The sequence below is a fragment of the Chenopodium album genome, chromosome 9 (assembly GCF_948465745.1).
Source record: "Chenopodium album chromosome 9, dcCheAlbu1.1, whole genome shotgun sequence".
NCBI lineage: Eukaryota > Viridiplantae > Streptophyta > Magnoliopsida > Caryophyllales > Amaranthaceae > Chenopodium > Chenopodium album.
In genome coordinates, this window is record NC_137842.1 from 17,747,065 (window position 1) to 17,770,379 (window position 23,315).

The following is a 23,315-nucleotide window of genomic DNA, read 5'->3' on the forward strand; positions in this document are numbered from 1 at the left end:
ATTTTTGTTTAATTTATGTTCGAATTTGTGGGTTTAATTGTCGAATTTAGGTTCGAATTTGTGGGTTTAATTGTCGAAATTAGGTTCGATTTTTTTTTTTGAATTTAGGTTCGAATTTGTGGGTTTAATTGTCGAATTTACATTCGAATTTTTTGTTGAATTTAGGTTCGGATTTGTGGGTTAATTTGTCGAATTTAGGTTCGATTTATGACGGTTTATTACGTTTTTATTTGATTTTTTTGTACTAAAATTCTGGGTTTAATTGTTATGTTTGAATTTTGTCGTTCGAATTTCTGGGTTTAATTTTTGTGTTCGAATTTTGTTGTTCGAATTTTTGGGTTTAATTGTTGTGTTCGAATTTTTTTGTTCGAATTTCTGGGTTTAATTGTTGTGTTCGAATTTTTTTGTTCGAATTTCTGGGTTTAATTGTTGTGTTCGAATTTTTTTGTTCGAATTTCTGGGTTAAATTGCTGTGTTCGAATTTCTGGGTTAAATTGTTGTGTTCGAATTTCTGGGTTGGAATTGTTGTGTTTGAATTTTTTTATTCGAATTTCTGGGTTTAATTGTTGTGTTCGAATTTCTGGGTTAAGGGTGGGTGGTGGTGGGTATGGGTGGTTGAAGGTGGGTAAAGGTAATGGTGGGTAGAGGCGGCGACTAGTGGTTGTGTAGGGTGGGTAGTGGTGGTGGTTTGGGTGGGATCTGCTTTGGGTGGATCTGGGTTTAAGGGTGGGTCTTTTTGTTTTTTTTTTTTTGTTTTTTTTAATACTTTTAGCGACGGCTTATGACGGTCGCTAAATTCAATATTTGCGACCGTTTCATAAGGCGGTCGCAATTTCTAATATTTGCGACCGTTTTTTAACGGTTGTTGAAAATAGGTAAAACGGCCGTTAAAAATCTGCGACCGTCAAACGATCGTAAATTTTTTTTTTTTGCGACCAAGATAATAACGACCGCCATGTTGCGACCATTTTTACTATTTTTTGCGACCGTTTGCGCCGGTCGCAATTTGGCCAATTTTTAGTAGTGGATCCTTGGTTTTAGGATAAAGAAAGGGAATGGCTCAATAATTTTAGCACAATCGCATTATATTAAGAAAGTGATTAAGAAGTTTAGTGGGTTGGATAGTTCTCTCATGTCTACTCTAATGGACCTAAATGTTTCTTTGGTTCCAAATGGAGGAGGTCCGGTTTCACAATTGGACTATGCTAGATTGGTTGGATGTATGATGTATGCTATGACAAGCACTCGACCGGATATAGCGTTCGCCGTAGGCAAGCTATGTAGGCGTACTTGTAATCCAAGTATGAATCATTGGCAATCTCTAAGTCGTGTTCTAAGGTATTTGAGGAAAACCATGGATTATGGTATGGTTTACAAAGGAGATCCTTCGCTTTTAGAAGGGTAACAGATTCTTGTGGGATCATTAATAAAGAGGATCATTCTTCTACTAGTGGTTGGGTGTTTCTTCTTGGAGGAGGTGCTATTTTATGGGCATCTAAGAAGTAAACACGTATTACAAACTCAACAATGGCTTCCGAGTTCATAGCGTTGCCTTCGGTATGTAAAGAAGCAAAATGGCTAACGAATTTGATAAATGAAGTGGACTTGTGGCCTAATCCCTTGTCACCTATTTCAATACATTGTGATAGTTCTTCTACTATATCAAAAGTATATATCCATGTTTATAACGAAAAGTTACGTCACATAGGAGTGCGCCATAGTTATGTGTGTGTGATGATAAAGGATAGGGTCGTTACCATTGATTTTGTTCAGTCTAATCTCAATTTGGCGGATCAATTTACAAAACCGTTGACAAGAGAGATTGTGAATAAAACTTCATTGGGATGAGTTTTAAGCCCATTGATAAGTCATGAGTGGAGGAAAACTTGATTTGATTTCTAGTACAACGGTAGACCTTGAGTTTGCAATTTTGGAGAAGGGATGAAGATGAGCCCAATTCAACTGATTCGGTGTTTATTGTTCAACGCTATACCCCTTCAGTTGTAATGGCTATTATATAACCATTGCTTGTTCTAAATATTGTACATTCATTGTACTTGATATCAAGGTTTAAGGTGTAAAAAAATTGCTATTCAATGCTTCCCCATAACCTCCTACAACAAGTAAACTAAGTTGAGTACGAAATTTAGTACCCTACCTGCAACAAGTGAAAGATGAGTACTCAATGTGCAACAATAGTTTAGTACCCACATTTATATTTCAGTCAAAGGTAGAGTGAGAGAGGAGTGATTTTTTTTTTTCTTCTTAGGTGAGAATGATCTTAAATTTTAATGTTTTGAGTCCGATCAATCCAAATTAAAATTTAACTGAGTCAATATCAAAAGAGTAGAATTTTTTATTTTTGACTGATAAAAGAACATAAATTTGATTGAGTAACAATATTCCTTAATGACAAGGGTGGGAAATTAAACTCACCGCGTCGAATATAGAATTCATTATTCATAGTCTTAGTCAACACTCAACACTAACAAGAGTAACAACGACCCCAATGGAAAAATAATCAAATCAGCGATGTATTTTTTTCTTTTTTTTTGCGCAATTTCAATAAATTCCCCAATTCTTCATCTGAATCTTCTTTCAAATTCCTCTTTCTCAGCCAAATTCGAAGGATTAAGGGTCTCATAATCTGTTTTGATTGATCAAATCTAATGTTATTATTACTATTTGTGATCAATTATCAATTGTAGTTTTATTAAAATCCCAAATTTCTGATTTTGATATTGTTCTTCAATTTTTTTATTCATAATTCATTCACTAAGAAATGATCGATATTTTCTGGGTAATTTCATGTCAATTCTTTGTTTAGTAGGATGAGTGGTCGCTCAATTGGAGGAGGTAGTACTCCAAAGAAATTTGATGCATACCCTAGAGTTGAGATCGATATAGAATCATTAGGTTTTAGAAACCCTAGAAGAACTAGAAATTCTAAATCTAATTTGATCAGAATGTTCAAATCAGTTGCAAATCGTGTCAAGTATTATTACAAATTACATCCTGTATTAGTCTTTTTGCTAATTTTGTCATTTGGGATTGCAATTATAACCATACTTATATTTTATGAAAATCGTGTTCGATTAGTGTATAATTATAGGCAATTCGATGCGAAACCGGATTTTTATCCGCTTCCTAAGCTTACAAATCTTGTGATGGTAGCTGGGCATTCAGTTTATACTAGTAGTAATTGTGGGAAAGTTGATAATGAGAAGTCTTGGTTTTTGGAATCTTATCAAATGCATCCTGGACAAGCTGCCACATTTTTGGAACATATTAAGGAGGGTGTTGATGTTGCTGCTAAGGATGATCAAGCTTTGTTGTTGTTTAGTGGGGGCGAGACTCGAAAGGATGCCGGTCCTCGTAGTGAAGCCCAGAGTTACTGGCTTGTTGCCGAATCGAAAGGGTGGTTTGGTGAGTTCATCTATATTGTTTGTCTATGCCTTTTGCCAGTTCCTAATTTACTTGAAAGAATGTGTGTAATATGATTGATACTATGCTTTAACTAAATTTTAAATGTTGCCTTTTATTTTATCATTGCTCAATTCTGTTATATGCAGTATTATGCACCAGTATTGTTATCTGAATAATTAATCACCCTGACATTGATACAATGTCTTTACAGAAAATCTGTAGTATTATTAGGGTTTCCTTAGGAATTTGAGAAATTATCGAATATGTTGTTCTAGGCACTGGCAGTGTCGGAAATTGAGGATTTCCATGAAGCAAAGTCCTAATTTTTGAGTAATTTTAAGAATTTCAATAGGAAATGAGGAATTCCTTGAAGCTAAATCCTTGGTTTTGATTACTATTATACGAAGTAAGAATTTTCATAGGAATTTGAGGAAATTCTTAAGGTGAAGGCCTAAGTTTTGATTGATATTGCTGAGCGGAAATTGAGTCAGGTATTAAAAAAAAGATGATTCTCCAATAGTATATTATTGAAAGTTGAAGTTATGTAATAACCTATACGTAGTATTAGGTATTATAGTCATACCACCATATCTATCAAGCTATTATAGTATGACCCTTAAAGTGTTCTTTTGGAGCAACAACAGATTAAGCCAAAGAAAATGGTTCACAAGATTTAGGCATGAAACTCACTCATGAGCAACCTGGTGTTTTGTTGACCTGTCCAGCATGGAAACAACACCTAATCTACTGGAGATTCCAGTACCATTCGAAATCTTTTAATAATTGGGGTATGTTTTCTTCTTTTTTTAATAAAGCTGGCTTGTAAAGGATTTTCATAAAGAAAATTCTTTGATACCCTCATGTGAATGCTAATCTTTGTTTGGAGATATAATTCTGTAGGTGAGATTGTTTAGTAGGTTTTCCTTCATAAAATCCTAGATTTCAGCTATGTTAGTTCACATGATCTGAAGTTTTGCTAGATCTGATTCTAGATTAAAATAAACTTTGACGTAATTTGTACACTAATCCTTAAGATAAAAACTTCTCAAATGAGATGTCATTGGATTCGTATTATTGTGTATTTTCCAAAAATTAAATGTTCATAATTTTTAATTACAAAATTAAAGATATTTAATGATGAGTAAACACAAATGAAATCATCGAATTTCAATTTTCTTAGTATTTCTATGTCTTTCCCCTCAGCTTAATGTTGCTGTGATTAACAATACTTTGCTTAAATTAAAATCTTTATTGTTGTTGTTGTTTTTTTTTTTTTTTTTTTTTTTTTTTTTTTTTTGTGCTAACTTTAACTTAATTAAACTTCTTTTGTGCTTAACTTAAACTTAAATTTGCCTAATGTAACTTATATTTGGAAATAGTGGCGGAGCCAAGATTTTAATAATGGTAGGGCATCGTACTACTTGAACACTTTTATCAATGTCTTAAATTTTTTTTACAAAAAACAAGACACATCTATGTACTGCAATAGGACATTAAGAGGGGGAAAAAAAAAAAAAAAAAAAAAAAAAAAAGAATGTTGGGTAAGAATTAGAACCCATCCTATGGTATACAAGGTAATGTTCTAACCACCAAGGACATTAAGCAAAAAAAAAAAGGAGAAAGGAAAAAAAAAAAAAAGAACCATTCATTTTCTATTGGTTATAATCAAATAAGTTATTAAAAAAAAAAAAACAATATGGTCTTTACTGCAATGAATTATTATCCTTTTTCTAGAGTTGATTGGTTTTAACCCGGTGTACCTTAATCTTCTTCTCTTTTTTTTTTTTTTTAAAAAAAAAAGTTATTTATTTATTTTTAATATGTAATCCATCCGTCCCATAATATAGTTCTTGTATTCCTATTTTTGAGATCCAAAATATTGTCCCTGTTTCTATTTTTGGATAGTATTATACTCTTAGTTTTTTAACTTTATTCATTGTACTTCCTAATTTACTCTTGAATTTTGCACATGCATTGTACTTTTTTCCACTTTCTCTTTCTCACTTTTGTCTATGATTGTACTTTTTCACTTTTATTAATGTAATTCATGCACTTTTTCCTCCTATTTCTTAAATACCTTGAAAGAACTATATAATGGGATAGAGGGAGTATATATTTTATTTCATTCATTTTTAAAGATAGTCATTCTTGGAGATAAAGCTCCACTTAAGCTAATTTCAGAAAGTGGTCATCTTATATGTTGTGTAGATGATTACGAAAAGAGTTCTGCGTATATGAATGCTGGGTAAACCATTGTAACATTGTATGGTCTCACGTCATGATTAATGTTGTGGGAGATTATACAATGCACTACATGGCCTATAATTAATAGTGATCAGTTAGCAGGGTTTTTTTTTTAATTTTTTATTTATTTATTTATTTATTTTTTATTTATTTTTTTTTTTTTATATCCAAGTATGGTTGGATATAAAAATTAGGAAGAAGATATACAATAGTGTACCAAAGCACTGAAGCACAATCAATGTAGATTAAGGAATAAGGTAAGGGACTAAGGGGTAACTTTAATTTAGGGTTTGCTTATGTAAATGTGCTACATTTGTCTACGTTTGTCCTTTGATTGTGACTTCCGTATGACTCGATTAATCAAAGCTTTAAATTTTTTATTGTTAATTCTTGATGCCCTGTTAATCAAAGCTTTATGTTAAACTTGGAAACCTATTTAAACAAACAGTCTGCATTGAGCTTTGTTCAGTCATCTTAAAAATGTCTTAGTCACTAATAGATTAGAAATTAGGAAGAAGATATACAATAGTGTACCAAAGCACAAGGCTTTGAATCACTAAAAGGTGGAAATCTGAAGCTAAAGTGGAGGAGCTTTGTCATCAAGTTCAACTTGAGAGGGAGACTTTGCAGGGAGAAAATGTAGCTACCATGGAAGCAGTTTAATTATTAATTAAAGCATACAGGAAAGAAGATTGAGGAAGCAGTCCTCTAGAGATTAAAATTCAGAAAGAAGCTCAGTGTATGGTGGAAGGTACTTTTCAGCTTTTCTAATGAATCAAATGACCAAGATAGAGAATATGAGTATATTGGGAAGCATGAATGTCTTGATTCACTTCATATTTTTAAATTGGTGTGAGAGAGAGAGAAGAAAGTTAATGTGGTTGCTATGAAATTCAGGAATTGCATTTCAGGGATAAAGGAGATGAAAGAAGTTATCATATAAGTTTAAGCCATATACACTTTTGATCAGTCAGCACTTATTTGTGTCCTTTTGGATATGGGCTATTTATTATTCTTCCTTATTTGTTTCAATTGCCTTTGGGTTATTTCTGGACATGGGATTGAATCTATTCAGTTTCAAATTAAGTCTTATCTTGTTATCTAGGTACTGAATAATTTCTTTGGATTTATACTTGTTATTTAAGAATGTTGAGGATAGCATTTTGTTTGGGACCATAGTTAAGATTTTCGTTCAGGCTGGTTGAAATTGTTTTTTGTTTGGTATAAATATGCTTGAGTGCACAACAGTGGCAGCGCCTGATATATATGTACAGTGACATTATATTGCTTGGTCCTTGGACTTATGGGTCTTTGCCTGATCTTTTGATCAGATAAGGTTGCCATATTACTAGATAATTTATTTTAACGTGTATATATCTACTGAGGGTTACAGTGGACTAAATAAAAGCTATCAAATGAACTGTTTTTACTAATATACTCAGTTGCCAATCAGATCAAGGGCCTAATAAAAGTAGCCTTTTGAAGATCAAGAATTCATAATGTCTTAGATCATGTTTAAGGTGCAAACATCTTCTTTGTAGCTGCAATGCTTCATGGTTAAATTTGCATGAATTTTACCCTCCTAACCTGCCATTGGTTGGTAGCTAATGGTGTTGGGGCTAGTGGTATGTATTCTATGTAAGGAATGGCTAATAGTTTCAGATCTTTTGAGGAGTTTTTATGATAAATTTTTGGAATTTGCTCTTAATACTTCGTAATGTTTGGCGTTCCATTTTTATCTCAAAGGCCAGAAATTGTCTGAAAGAAAGAATACCTTCAGGCTCTGAGTCACAATTGAACTGCTGTTTTGTCTTATCAACTAAGATACGTAAAATTTGATGATAATCTGCTAAAAATTTGAAAATTCCTATCTAAAACTTGTTTGGCATGCTTCTTTCCTCTTCCTGTATGTTTACGTCACCTTTTATGGCTTATCTTCACATGAATTATATTTGGCACTACCCTGGTTAGGATGGGTAGGTCACCGCGTCATAAATAGAGCAAGGAAATAAAGGATAGAGCACAAAAATGTTTTCGTATTAATTGTCTTTACTTGTATCTGTGTGGTACCCTCCATTGATTATTGTTACTGTGCTATAATTTCTACAGGGGAAGGAAATGTCAGGGAGAGAGCACTTACAGAAGAGCATGCAAGGGACAGTTTTGAAAACCTTCTCTTTAGTGTTTGTCGATTCCGGGAGCTCACAGGCACATATCCTCAAAACATAACAGTAAGTTTGTATTTATATGTGCATAAAAAGGACATATACAAGATTTTTATGAAGCAAACTGTGTAAAGGTTGTTCTCATTACAGTTAAAATTAAGAAAACATTAAAACTTATTATAAATGGATTGTTACTTGTTATCCCATTAGTTTTACATTAGTATTCCTAACTTACATCTACATTGTTAATATATGTCATTTCTGAATGGAGTTTAATATACTGGTCTATGGTGTTTAATTTACTGGAATCTCTGCTAAGATTCATTAATAAAATAATATAAAGTTGCAAATTCATGCTTCTTTTTGTTGAACTGTTTAGCATTGTGGTAATGATATTAAAACTACTTGAAATATGTAAGGAAATTTCGTGCCAATGTTTATGATTATGCAACTCCAATTTCGATCATATGCTTTTCTCCCATAACCATTCACTATCATCCTTAAAGGGTAATAGAAAATATGAAGCATAAGAAATACTTTGGATATAAATTCTGTAACCCTATTGTCTCTGAAACGAGCTGCAAGGTTTTTAGTATGCCCATTTTAGCTGAGCTGCCTAAGATTTGGCATGCTGAAGCTACATGCTATTAATGTCTTCAAAAAAATCTTACATAGAGGGTGGAAATTGTATCCTAGTGAAGGGTAATTTAAGTTCAAGATGGGAGGATGTGTTTATAGCCTTTGATCAAATTTTTGGTTCATACTATGGTGCAAATAACATCTAATTCTACATACTGCACTTGCCATTTTAGATCATGATCCAATCTGACTACAATCACTGCTGATGATTTGATGATGACAACCCTGACAAGAAGTAAAATAGTTGTATATGAAAATTTTCTCTATAGCCTCTTGGCATAATTCCTTCTCTCCGTAACCTGCAAATAAGCTACCTCAGCTTCTGAAAACCTGCCCCTATGATGTGCCGTTGATGCATGATAGTCTGCATCATACAATAATTACACGCTGTTGGGGTCTACAAAAAGTCTGCAGGGACAATGTGGGTGATTACTGATTACTGAAAGGCTCGTCTTGAAGTCAGAAGAATCATGGGAATAGGGGGTTACTATGAACTGATTAGTAGCAAGTAAGGTGGGAACTGTGATTGAACAGAAAAATCTGTTACAATCTACAAGCTTCCGAGAGGCTTGCACTCTCCCAAATTACGCCGAACTCTCATCTTCCTACATGCTTCTCATAACTAAATTAAATCTTGCTTCCAATATACCCCTCACTTTGTGTCGCGTCCTTGCTAGGGGGATTACTTTATGGAGGGAGGAGAGAGAATCAGAATCCATGGCCATGGTCTGATATATTGGTGCTTGGTGGTGTTATTTGTGATTGGTGGCTATTGGCCTCTTATAGAAGCGAAGGGAGGGGAAAAGCAATAGGTAGGGGTTGGGAAAACTTTGGGGTTGTGAAACTAACACTTGCTATGCTGCTTTGCTGGACATGGCTATGATGATTGTCTGAGGTCAGGCAACTATGGTGTATTTATTTGCCTAGCTTCTTTTATTTTTCTCGTTCATCAAAACTTTGTCTAATGGCCATCATTTGTTCCTCTCTAGTTCTGTGTATAAAATCACAACATCCTCCAGCATACTACACCTTCCTCTGATACATATTGGGAGTTTGGGACTGTTCTTATAGTAGTAGAATTTTATTGCATTTTGTTTAACTTCCTTTAAAGCGTTTGCATTTTTTTTTTTTTTTCTTCTGCAAATTATGTTTTGTTGCAACTTGCGAGGACATGATACTCATCAAATAAATTTTTGATTCAAAAAACACAAGATGACTGTAGTCTGTATATATTTAATTTTAAGGTACAAAACTTCTCACTAGCAAAGTACATTGAGTCACTACATTCTTCTGACATTGTGTCATTTGAGCCTTGAGACAATCTAATCATGTTAATTGAAACCTTAGAAGATGAGAGTTATTTGTTTCATCTTTCTAATGTAATTGGAATATGAAGTAGTACAGTTGTAACTTACTTCACTCTGGTTCTGAATCTATCTGGATGCAGTTGGCTTCTTTTGTTGTCATTGTTGAAAATTTTATTCTGACAGAATCTGCATAATTTTTTTTTGTACTATCAGGTTGTAAGTTACGATTTTAAAAAGGAGAGATTTGCGCAACTTCACAGGTTGGCAATCGGCTTCCCTGCATCTAGGTTTTCCTATGTGGGCACTCCTGCATCAGCAACCTCTGAAGCAGCAGCTAAGAAAGGTGAATCCTTAGTGAGATCTCAGTTTGAAAAAGACCCATATGGCTGCCTCAGTTCGCTCCATCACAAGAAATTGAGGCGAGATCCTTTTCATCGGTCAATACCTTATCCTAATGGATGTCCTGAAATCGAAGGCTTGTTCAAATATTGTGGAACATCACTTTACGGAGGCCCTCTCCCATGGGGTTAATGTATACTTTGTGGCTATATACTTTTTATGATCATTTACACGATGAGCGTCCAAAATGTTCTATTCCAGATTTGTTGCAGATGTAGAAGATAAAATTCCTAATCGGCATTAATCTACTTCGCCGTGATGCAATTTTTCCCATGGTTTCAACCTCTCCTATGGATTAATTTGAGATGCAATTTTCATCTTCCATATAAATAATTACAGCAATATTTGAAGGGAAATTGAAGCATATGAAAACATATTTTCAGTAAAAAAGTAAAAAGGAAAAGCCACAAAGAAAATGAATGATGCTTATTAAAAAAAGTACAACACTTTTTTGGTGTAGCCAGTTACAACGTGCAACAAGCTGACATACATCAAAACACTGATTGGGTAACCCTTAATCGACCGAATACTTTCTTGACTGAGTAAAACTCAGTTTGACCAACCACATTATACGGCAAGCTGACCCACACTAAATACCGAACAAGTTCTCACTGATCGAGTAATCCATGACCGATCGAGTAACTCTTGTCACACTGTATGGCCGGCCACATATAAAAAATTTGTGAAAAAATTGTACTGGAAAAATTAGCAGAAAAACTTTCCAAAAATTGTAAAGAACATATTATTAGTTAGGAAAAACTGTGTATGATAATGAGTTTGCATAATATTTTTCTTTCAAAAATAATTTCTCTCACAAATAACTCATGATTTCATTTTCAAATATCAAAATTATAATTATCATTTAAAAAAACTTAGTTTTCAAAACATTTTATTTCAATCATATTATTTCACCGGTTTTTATTTTATTTTATATATAACTAGATATAATCCCGTGCGATGCACGGTTCTAATAAATTATTTTATTAAATATAGTATAACATATTGTATATTTATGAAGATCATTCATGAAATATAAATTTGAATAAAATTCCTAATATCATAAGATAATTTTTTTAATTTTAACATTATATGTCGTTATTTTATATATTTAATGTGGCGCTTGAATTAAAAATCCCAATCCTTATTCATTAATTTTGCTTAGGTGACAATTTAAATTTTTTAATTCAAAAATAAATGAAAAATCTTTTTTTTTTTATTGGTTAAAATAAATCCTTTGCTTATGCGTTTTTTTTATATACTCGTTTTGTTTTAAAATGTTAGTATCACTTAAAATCTTTTAATTATTAAAAATTAGGGGGAATCTTCTAAATTTCTCTCTAACAGAGTCATATGAGATTTAGTTTTATTCGTTTCGATGAGTACATAATTAATATGTAATCTTTATAATATTTGCTAGGGAGAGATTAAAGATAGTTGCGATCAAAGATTTGCATATATATATGTAAAAAAGATAATTATTAGTTTTTTTTTACAAAGTTTAAATTTTAATAATTTACTATTCGTTATTTTTACATATGTGGCAAAATTCTTAAATCTTATTCGTCACTTTTTTCGTAGGTGGCGAGTGAATTTTTTAATCCTAAAATAAATTATTAATCTAATTTTTCATTGGTCAAAATAATATCTTTTCTTATGTGGCGCTCCAAATGGTCTCCAAAAATGCCTACTTTATTTGTATATATATTAGATTATAACAGTCATCTTAATAAACGTCATGTGTATTTCTTGTTATTTTCTTTTATATGCTTTAATAATGTTCTTTATCTGAAAACAAGATGTACTTTATATGTGTGTTACACCCAAATTTTAAATTATTGACCTTTTTTTTTTTTTTTTTTTTTTTTTTTTTTTTTTTTACTTTGACCCATTGGTCAAGGTAATCGAACCTTAAAATTCTATTAAGGGTCTTTGGTCTGACGATGAAAGTAAGGAGAAATGGGATGGATTCAATCAAAGGCTTAAGAAAATGAACAAACCAGTTTGGAGGCAAAATAAGGCAATTCAATTTCAAAAGAGGTTGCACCGGGAGGTGGTTTTTATTTTCCAAAAAAAAAAAAAAAAAGAAAGAAAAACACACACAAAGTTTTATATGCGGCTGACATCACCTTACGACCAACCACAATTTTTTTTCTCTCTCTCTTCTCTCTCTCCTCTCTTCTATCTCCTCTCCTCCATTTTCTCATCCTTGAAGCACCGACTTCCTTCTCCAACGATCGTTTTCGACTTCCTTCTCCAACCTAGATCATCGTCGACTTCCTTGAAGCTCCAACCTAGCTTGTGGTCGTCGTGAAGCTCCTCGTACTCCATCGCCGGAAAAACAATTTAGAGATTTTAAGGCCATATTCATCCATGAAAACTCTAGATCTGGTGTTTTCATAGTCGAATTTGGCCATTTAAGCCTATTTGAAGTGAAATTTGAAGCCATTGTATTTGTTAGATTTAATTGTTTTTGTTTTTCCGGTTTGGTTGTGTTTTGGTTGGATTTGGGTTTGTTTGTGGTAGCGGGTACGGGAGGTGGTGGGTTGTTGGGCGTGGTGTGTGTTGCTGGGCGTGGTTGGTGTGGGTGGTTTTGGGATCGGAGTTTCCGGTGGTTAGGGTGGGTTTTGGGATCAGAGTTGGTGTGGGTTGGTGGGCGTGGTTGGTGGGGGTTGCTGGTGGTTGGTTTTGTGGGTTGCTTGGCGTGGTTGGTGTGGGTTGCTGGTGGTTGGTGGTGAAGGTTGATGGGCATGGTTGGTGGCTGCTGGTGGTTAGGGTGGTTTTGGGGATCGGAGTTGGTGGCAGCATAGTTGCTGCGCGTGGTTGCTGGTGGCGTTGGGGCAGGTGGCGTGGGGTAGTGAGTACGAGAGGTGGTGGTGGTGTGGTGGAGTTTAAGGCTTTGAGGTGGTGTTACTTACTTGTTTAGGGGTTACTAGGTCCGATCAGGGGCTACTTAAGTGGGGTTACTTGGGGGGTTACTAGACGAGTTACTTAAGTGGGGTTACTTGGGGTGTTACTTTAGGGGTTACTAATAGGGCACCCTGCCGCACCAGAAACGCACTGAAAAAAAAAGATGTTGAAGCTTTCTAAACATGTTTTTTCTTACCAAACATAAAAAGAACGAGGTGTTTTTTTTGTTGGTAAAATGACGCTTTTAAAAGATTTTTTCTACAAAATTTTCCTTAAATTTAATCATCTCTAGTACTAATATTCTATTCAAGAATTAAATCTAGAACTCGTAAAATTATATTTGATATAGAAAATTAATCATAAGGTTAACGAAGGCATTGATTGAAATTAATTAGGCTCATAATAAAGATCATTTGCAACATACATGTGCGCACGCCGCACCTTATTAATGTACTTCGTACTATTCTAGTCGAGTTAAGCTAACAATTAGGGATTAAACTTTTTTACTTTTCATCTTTTGGGACCTAAGAAAGAATGTTAGTTAAAAAAATTAACTGTGAGTAAATGGTAGGGCCCACTAATTATTTTAGGTTCTAATTTATTTGCAAAAGAGGATTTTTATTGGTTTTCTCAAAAAAAAAAAAAAAAAAAGGTTAGGTGTTTACATAAAAATACCGTGCCTTTTCAACTCTTGCTCTTTAGTCTTTATTTTCAACCTCCTCTGTTTGTTCTCTCTTCCAAAAAAAAAAAAAGTATAGGTATTCATAAATTATGATGTTGAAATTGATACTTAGTGTTGTTATATTGTTGAATTTATTTGTTTGTTCTTGTATTTTAGAATTTCGAATTCCAATTTGGGGTCAATTCAGAATTATTATATTTATACAATTGTTTCCGAGCCGGTGTAAAATTATATTGCATTTAAACCATATCTACCCATTTCCATATTCTTTATTTTTCCACAATTCAGTTGCTTGATGGTAATCAAAGGCCAATCAATTCTTAAAAAAGGCCTATCAATTTATGCTGTGCAAGATTACAATTCTCATTTTGCTAGATGACACAATACTAGTAGAATTACCAAACAAGTATAAAGTTTGTCAGCTAGTTTATCCGGATGAAAGGAAAGGTTCAATTCAATCTCATAATTTAATGCTTAATTGTGGAATTTGGAATTTTGATGACATAGTTCAAATGATCAAATTAACTACTTATTCTAGCAAAATTAGTTACGTTGATCTATATTGAACTAACAGAACAATTATATAGTTCATGTACTCCCTTCGTTTTTAAATACTTGCTCTATTTCTATTTTTTTTACTATTCATTTATCTTACTTTGACTAATGTTTGTGATTTATACATAAGAGAAAATATAGTCTTGTGGGTACTTGTTGGAATCATCTCAATGAATAGATTATTAATTTTCAATTGTTAGAATTTATATTTATTGGTAATTAAAGATATTAGTGATCAAAGATTAACATCAGCATGCGTGTCCAAGAGAAATGGAGCAAGTATTTAAAAACGGAGGGAGTAATTGATAGTCAATGGATTTTGTAAGTTGTAACTCCGATGATTTGTTATGATGTAAAATTTGATTTAACCGATATAAATGACAATTTTTTTTTTTGCTTTGGAATAACCATTTTTTTTTTAAAAAAAAAAATTTAATTAATGCATATGTTGGTTAATAAGCCTTTTATATGGGTTAAATTGCTTGAGAATTAACCACAGGTCCCAAACAATGAAAGAAAAAAGTTCATGTCCTAAAAGATGAAAAGTAAAAAAGTTTAATCCCTAATTGTTACCTTAACTCTATTCAAGTCAACAAACATTTGTGAGTAAATAGTCATCCTACACTTAGACCCTCTAAATTAGTTAATTTCATAAATGTTAATGGGAAGATCGGGATTTCTTCAAAAAAAATAAAAAAAATGCACATGGAAAAATGGAGCAAAATCATCAAGTTTTTAAAAACGGAGGGAGTGCCACCTTTAACTTTTGTGTGCGACTAGCCACATCGTGTGACTAGCTGACACACTGACAAGGGAATAAACGCGTCGTCAATTGTCTATCCCTAGATCAAATACAATTTATACAACCTAAACAAACCTAATACGAGTATAAGGCAAGCATAGGGGTCGAACCACAGAGAACGGATAAACACCACCAAATGTTACCGACAATTAAGCTAGTCCGGAATAGGGGATAAATAAACTAAAGTCTAAAGATGCTAAAACAAGAAATAAAACATTAAGGAAAATGGTTTAGGTATAGCATTCACTTGAACATAAACAAAGGCATAGAAATTGAATTAATTATGAACTAAACATGCTCGAATATCGAAATAAAGGATCCAATCTAGCCGCCTTCCGGGGTCAATTGGCTTCTCCTAACATAGCCTCTATGTTTCCACATTAGAACCATATACTAGGAGGTACTATTAAATAACAATCGATAGTAATGAACCTTAACTAAGTCAACTTCCGTTTCTTGTTAGCAAAGATTCACCTTTAATCAACCAACAATGTGCACTTGCAAGAAGATTAAAGAATATCAAGCATATAAAGACTTTAATCACAAATAAATCAATTCTAAACCCTAGAACATGCTCAAGGTCCAACTACACCACAACCATTCCCTTAATGGGGAAATTACTCACTAATCATGCTAATAACAAGATTAATTAACAAACAATCAAGAATAAACATGATTAACAAGCAATACCAACAACTAAAATAATAATCAAAATAAAACAAATAAAAATAGAGGAGAGAGAGTAAAAGATTGCTCATTAATTGAAGATGAAGGTCTACAAAGGATTGAACAAGCTCCTTCTTCAAAATCCAAGTTCATTAATGAAGAAAATCCCACTTTCTCTCTCTATCAATGAAGACTAATAGTGTTTCTCTCTCTAGATTAAGCTAAAATTGTAGAAAAATTAAAACTAAGTTAATCTAATCTTCAAAACGTTCTAAGATGGGACTTATATAGTCCGTACAAAGCCAACTGATAAAAGGAGAGGTCCGACCGAACAAATGGGAAGGTTCGGCCGGACTACAGGGTAGGTTCGGCCGAACCATGGGTAGGTTCGGTCGAACCTCCCTGATCCTGGTCTGGTCGAACTCCTGTGGTTCGGCCACTCCTGCAAAACTGCCAATTTTCATCTAGCCCCTGCCTCAACGTTCGGCCGAACCACTGAGCAGGTTCGGCCACACCTTCAGGAGGTTCGGCCGAACCTCTTCTGAATCATGCTTCCTCCAGCTTCCCTTGAGCTTAGCTTCCTCCTCTTGAAAATCCTGATGGTTCCTACAAAGCATAAGCATGGAAATCACAATAAGAACAAAGCGAGAAGACTAAGAAAAGGGAAGATAAAGGAGAGAGAAAAGAGGAAGCAAAACTAAGTAAAAATGCTTAGAAAAAGGGCCAAACAAGTGCAAATGAGGGGAGAATCCTTAGAGAAAAAGGATAAAAGAGTGGCATAAATGCCACTCATCAAAATCCCCCACACTTGCCTTTTGCTTGTCCTCGAGCAAGGAATACTAAAACAAAAAGACAACACACACAACAAGCATAATATGACAAGGGTTAAGAAAATCAATCAAGCTTCACGATGGGAAATGCTCCAAATGGACTCTAACATAGGGACATGAATCAAAGAATGCTTACTTTTCTCAACTCAAAGAGGGGGAACACGTTCTAAGATGCTCATGGTTGAAGGAGACAAACCTAAGCTAAGCGTAGAGAACTAATGATTTCATCCTCTGCCCTAGCTCCAACCAAGACGGTCCGCGTTCTCTCCACTAGCTTCAAATCATCCCCAAGTTAGCTCCTCATGATTCCTCGAGGGAACCGGAAAAAGAAATTTTATGTGGAGTCATAAGGTTATCCCGACATCTCAACTATGCACACTCTTTCCATAGGGTTGAAATCTATCTCCCTCCACCGTTCTTTGACCGCACCTCTCCAAGTCCAAGGGTCTTAACTTGGGTTGTAATGTCATGGCTAGGGGTTAAGGTTGGGAATTAATTTGAAAATTTTGGTGGCAAATCCTAAGTGGATCAAAAGAGTGGCCATCTCTCAAGAACAACCTAAGAATTGAACCTAAATTCAAATTACAACCTTCGATACAAAATTTCACAACATTACCTCATTTCTCTCATCATTTTCTCTTTCTTTTCTGTTTTTTTTTTCTTCAACTTTTCTTTTTTTTTTTTTTTTTTTATTCTCCCTTTTTTTTCCCTCTTTTTTTCTTTTGGACTTCATACGTTGCATCCTTCCTCACAAACTTTTTGCAAATATTTTCTTTCATGAACAACTTTCAAAATCTCACTTGAACCAATATTCACAACTTTCTTGCCCTAAAACCAACACTCTCGAATTTGAACCTCAAAAGCCAATGCTTCACTAACTACAAGGGTTGGTAGAACATAGGCCGATAGGTTTGTAATATGGCTAGATCAAGAAAGGGGAATGAGGCTCAAATTTGTTAGAAAGTGGGTGGATGTAAAAATGAAAACCAAATTTGTAACAAAACACAAAGAAAACAAAGAAAAATGAGAAGAAATGCCCTCTTCCTCCTTTAAAGTTGTTTGGTCACGATCTCGGGAGCTAAATACCAACACAAAGATTAAGACATGCATAGTTAAGGATCCAAAGCGCCGCTCACAAGAATGATGAAGGCTAGAACAAATGACGCTCACACGGGATAAAAATAAGCAAATACCAACCAAGGGAATCCTATTCACAACGGAGAGCAACACCATCTTACCACTTTCCCAGGAACTAGGGGGTTCAAACGTCATCAAGAGTTCTAAACCGGGCTACCTTAGCTTATAATGTGTCTAATTCAACCTTAAGAATTCTTAAACCGTGTAAACCCTCATCAACTAGGAAGGTAAGCATTCAAAGTCATGTCATCAAAAAGGCACACAAATTCTCGAATCCAAATGAATGAGCAAATCCACATCAAAAATATTTCAACTTGCCATAGTCATGCTTGTTACACAAAAGAGAACAAGAAAAACACACAAAAAGGAGGAAGAAATTAAAAAGGTTCACAATCGAGGCATGTAAATCAAATAAATCCCAATCGACATACAAGTGATCGTTGATATCAACATCAACGATCCCAGGTTCCTTGGAACCAAAATCAATCAACCTCGAACCATTCAACTCTTCCTAAACTAGACCTAAACTAAGCACTCAAAGAAAAAGAAAAAGAAAGAGAGGAAAGGTCTCACCGAATGCCGCTTGAAATATAAGACAAGGTAATATATCCAATCTCACCAAGGGAGCTAGTGTTGCTCCTTAACGTCCTACATCTCCGCTTCAAGCTTCAATAAAGATGAGCCAAACAAAAGAAACTACAACAAAACAAGAAAAGGTTAGAAAACAAAGAAAAAGACTAAAGAAATAAACAAAAAGAAGAAAAAAAAATAAATAAAAAGCTATCTACAAAGTTTGGATTAAGGGGATTTGGATTTTCGGGAAATTTGGATTTGTTTTTTCGGGAGCATCTCCACCTACAAAAACTCAGGAATCATCAAAGAAAATCATCAGAAATCAGCAAAAATAATCATAAAACATCATCATCATCATCACATCACCACATCAATATCATCACAACATCACCATCTCATCACATCACCATCACAACATCACCAACATCATCACCACCGTCACAACGCCACATCAATACCACAAGGCCACTATCCTCCTTATGTGCAAGCAACTACCCTACCACTCTACCTTCCTATGTACACTTCAACCAACCAAAAGGACATCCTCCCCCACACTATTCGTTTGCTCGTCCCGAGCAAAAATGACAAGTGAGAAGATCGGGGGGGAGGGAAAAGATCCCTCATCACTGGTTATCATCTCCTCGCCCCCTAGGTTGAGGGGGGTTGTTAGGATCAAACTCGGGAGTGTCCATGAAAGGGTGAAAGGGTTGGTTAAAGTGCTCATAGGGCCACCCTTGGGCACCCCAACCACCATAAAAAGGAGCGGGGGTGGATGTGGATGCCGGGTCATAAGTCGGATCACACCCACCCGGACGATAGGGGTCGTATGGGGGGGTGCCAACGCGTTGGGTAGGGTCGATGGGACCTTCCCAATAGGCGTAGCAAGGGGGGGTGGGGTGTTGAGGGTCATAGGGTCCCCAATGATTGACCGAACCCTCTTGAGGAGGGTGGTAAGGGTATTTTACATAGGGCGCTTGAATGCCCGCTTGCACAAGATTGTCATAATTTGCCCTCGCGTAGTACCCCCATAGCTCAATGGAAGTTTGATTGTCTCGACGGATATTATCGAGGGTACTACGAAGGGCATTGAAATCAAAAGGAGGAATGGAAGAAGAAGAAGATGCCTCACCTCCCCCGCTAAGGGGGGGAATGATTTGCTCATGATGGAGGACCGGTGGAGGTTGAGGAACTCCACCCCGGGCTCTAGTTCGCCTCAGCTCATTGGGGATATTTTGCTGAGGGATCTTCCATTTGAGAGGAGCGGAGTGGTCCACCGTAGTGAGGTTGGGGTCCGGGAGGACACACCATTCGATCTCCCTATCGACCAAGAGGATGAAACGACGCTTGCTATTAGTGTAGTTGAGGAAGCGGCTGTGACGGAGGGCGCTTATGGAAAGAGCATAGGGAGGGAACTCGTCGGTGAGCTCTTCTCGGGTTTGGTGCACAGGTGGGAGCAATTCAATTTGATCTTTGTATGCTCCATTCTTCAAAGAAAGAGCAATGATAGTAATCATGCCACCCATAAATATCTCATCACCGAGACGGTTGTCCCTAGTATCCAAGAGCCGTTGGATGAAGGTGGAGGAGCATTGAAATTTGAGCCGTTGAGGATTATCGGCCAAGAATAGGCAAGCAACCTCGTCTTTTACCATGGAGCCGAGGTTGGCTTTGAAGAACACGACATATTGGAGAAGCCGTACAAAATACCTCAAGGCTATATGAATGATGTTGTTGACCTTTGAGGTATTGGTTTGGAACCTATCCTTGTTTGTAATACTCCTCCACCACTCTTGCTCGTTGTAAGGAATGCGATGGGAGGAGGTCATTTCAGACGGGTGATCAAGGCCGGTGGCGTGGCAAAAGAAGATCTCATTTAGATCACTTTCCGTTAGAGAGTGATCCTCGTTGAACATTCTGAAGTGAATCATGAGTTGAGGATCCTCATCGACATCTTCCGGCTCAAAAACTTCCTTGCGAAGAGAGGCAAGGAATTCCAAAGTCACACGCTCGTAAGTGTGAGCGTGGAGGTGAATGAAGTCACCCCATCCAAATTTTTGAGCCAACCTTGTCACCTCATCCAATATTCCCAGCTTCCTCAAAGTTTGAGGGCAAAAGAACCTTGTAGACCTAATCGGACGCTTGACGAGTGATTCATATATGGGCCAAAATTGCTCGTCCGAAGTAATAATGCCATGATCATTGATGCCGGGAGGAGGTGGGAATTGCGGTCCTGACGATTCTCCCACCCTCTTCCTCTTTGACTTTCCTTTTCCCTTGCCGAACATCTTGATTCTACAAATTCACCAAGAGCATATCATTAGAACAAATTGATAAGAAATGACATAAGAAGCCAAGTACTTAGCCAAGGTAAAAGTGTATGCATGAGAGTATACAATTCAAGGCATGCATGAATACATTTGAACCAAGGTTTGAATAAGAGTTCCTATGTCGTTCCTATATTAGTCCTAACAAGGTCTAGGTGAAATTTGGCATGATGTCCCCTAATTTTCATGATATCCATTCATCAAACCATCAAAATCAAACCAAAACAATGAATAACAATCTCCAACAACATCCAACTCATGCATTTCTCAATCATAAAAATAGAGGAGAGAGAGTAAGAGATTGCTCATTAATTGAAGATGAAGGTCTACAAAGGATTGAACAAGCTCCTTCTTCAAAATCCAAGTTCATTAATGAAGAAAATCCCACTTTCTCTCTCTACCAATGAAGACTAATCCTAACCTAACCTAAAACTAATTAGAGAGAAGAATAGATAGTTATTGAATGTCTCCTAAATTACCCCAAAAATGGGTATTTATACTAACTTAATAAAACTAGGAAAAATAGAAAAAAAGAAAATAAAATAAATTAAAAAGGAAAAGTAAAAATAAGAAACTAAAATAAAAATAAAAATAAAAGAAAGAAAATAAGAAAAAGGGAAAAGAAAACAAAGAAATAAAAATAAAAGAAAAAGAAAATAAAAATAAAATAAACCCACAAATCCCCACCAAAACCATCAGCTACCCCCATTTCTTCCTCCTTCGCATTCGAATTAAGCTGCTTAGCTTTGAACTCCTTTGAAGCGCCTTCACCATCACCACCATTCATCAATAATCATCATCAAATCGAGGTCGTTCGATCCTCATTAAAAACCATGTGCGAGTCTCGTGAAATGGTTCGATCGAACCGGTGGCTGGTTCGACCGAACTACAAGGTTGGTTCGGTCGAACCAAGGGTGTGTTCGACCACTCCTCTTCGAATAACAAAACCCCCAAAGTCTCTGACTCGAAGTTCGGTCGAACCCTCAACGGTTTGCTCGAACTTGATTAATTTGCAATTTACTCTGATATTTGCTTAATTGAGGGGTCAATTGGTTGCTTAATTGTTGCTGGTTGTTGACGGGGGTGGTGAAAGGTGGGTTTGCGCGGTGGTGAAAGGTGGGTTTGCGCGGTGGTGATTGCTGTTGTTGTTGGCGACTGGAAGTGAGGGGTTATTGGTGAAGGGTGAGCGCTGGTTGTGTGAGGTGTTTGGTTGTGGTCGTGTGAGGTGGTAAGAGCAGGGGGTAGGGGAGCTTAGTTGCGAATTGGAGCAGGGGCTATTGCGGCAGTTGTGTGGTGGTGTGAGGGTGGCAGCAGGTGAGTGAATTGGAGCAGGGGGGTTTTGGTTTGTGGTGTGCGTGAGAACAGGGGGTAGTGGTGGTCCTTGGTGGTGGTTGATTGCGTGGCTGGTTTGTGGATTTGTGGTTGGAGATGCTGGCGGTTTTGGTGGTGGTTGGTGCTGAGTGAAGGAGAGGGAGCAGGGGAGTGATGTGGTGGAGGTTAAGAAGGTGGGGTGATGGATAAGAGGTGGGCATCAGCCATCAAAGAAGAATTGCACACTTTCACTCGTCCCCGAACTCCGAACTCACTTGACATGAAACCCGGGACCCTAAACACAAAACCGAGGAGAAATCAAGACAAATAAAAAAAAAGAAATAAATAAATTAGGAATAAAATAAAGTAAAATAGAAAAAGAGAAATAACACTAAACTAATAAAAATTAAATAAAACTATACAAGTAAATAAAATCAAATAAATAACAAAATAAACTTAAAACTAATAAAAACTAAACAAAAACTATACAAGCAAAGAAAGTGAAATAAAATAGACTCAAAACCAATTAAAATAAATAAAAGTAAATTAGAATACTTTCAAGGAAAAATAAAGAACGAAATATAACAAATCAAAAGCAAATAAAATACGAAAATAAACTAATTCTAATAAAAACTACGAAAAGAACTAAAACACGACAAAATTACCAAAATAAACAAGAAATGTTATTAAGAGAAAACAAGAGAAAGAAAGGGAAAATAAGATAAAATAAACGTGAAAATGACTCTAAAAATACTTCCTAAGAGTGATATAAATGTCACTCATCACACACCAAGTAACCCTTAACCAACGAATAACCTCTGACCAAGTAACCGCTGACCAATCGAGTGACCCCCTAACCAACCAAGTAACCCCTGAACGAGTTAATAACCCCTGAACAACCTAGTAACCCATGACCGACCCAGTAACCCATAACTGAGTGAGTCACCCCTATGACACTAATAAAGCAATCCCCATGATAATTGTAGGGATGACAATGGATCTGGACCCGACCCGGATCTGTGGATCCAGATCCGTTTTTCACGGTATTGGGTTTCAAATTTTGGACTCGACGGATCCGGGTCTTGCTGACAAAAATGGATCTGGATCTAGGTCTGGGCCCTAGACCCGGATCCAGATCTGTGGACCCGTTTTTTAATTTTCCTATTAAAAAAACTAAAATTGTTTGTTTCTTTATTAAAAATGTTGATGATGTTAGTAATGATAAAGATTAACCCTTTCAAGAGATAAATTTTGGATGCTCATATTATATACAACATCGTTGTTTCTTCACTAGCTCATATGTAACATCTTATTTTTTTTTTTTTTTTTTGTTTATAATTTTAATTCA

General features: G+C 35.6%; 1 protein-coding gene across 1 annotated transcript; it reads left to right on the forward strand.

The window, feature by feature from the left end:
* The first annotated feature begins 2,460 nt into the window (after nucleotides 1-2,460).
* Nucleotides 2,461-10,462, forward strand: LOC145558455 (uncharacterized protein C57A10.07-like). Its single transcript, XM_081619703.1, has 3 exons — nucleotides 2,461-3,426; nucleotides 7,780-7,901; nucleotides 9,995-10,462. Exons 1-3 carry the CDS (start codon nucleotides 2,832-2,834, stop codon nucleotides 10,310-10,312), a joined length of 1,035 nt encoding a protein of 344 aa, XP_081475829.1. The 5' UTR covers nucleotides 2,461-2,831; the 3' UTR covers nucleotides 10,313-10,462.
* The last annotated feature ends 12,853 nt before the right edge of the window (nucleotides 10,463-23,315 follow it).

What these genes read in the sequence shown, in the direction of transcription:
- LOC145558455 (XM_081619703.1), top strand. Translation starts at nt 2,832, where the DNA reads ATGAGTGGTCGCTCAATTGGAGGAGGTAGTACTCCAAAGAAATTTGAT. An exon ending in CGAATCGAAAGGGTGGTTTG is followed by an intron (nt 3,427 to 7,779) that starts GTGAGTTCATCT and finishes TAATTTCTACAG; the next exon opens with GGGAAGGAAATGTCAGGGAG. An exon ending in CATATCCTCAAAACATAACA is followed by an intron (nt 7,902 to 9,994) that starts GTAAGTTTGTAT and finishes TTGTACTATCAG; the next exon opens with GTTGTAAGTTACGATTTTAA.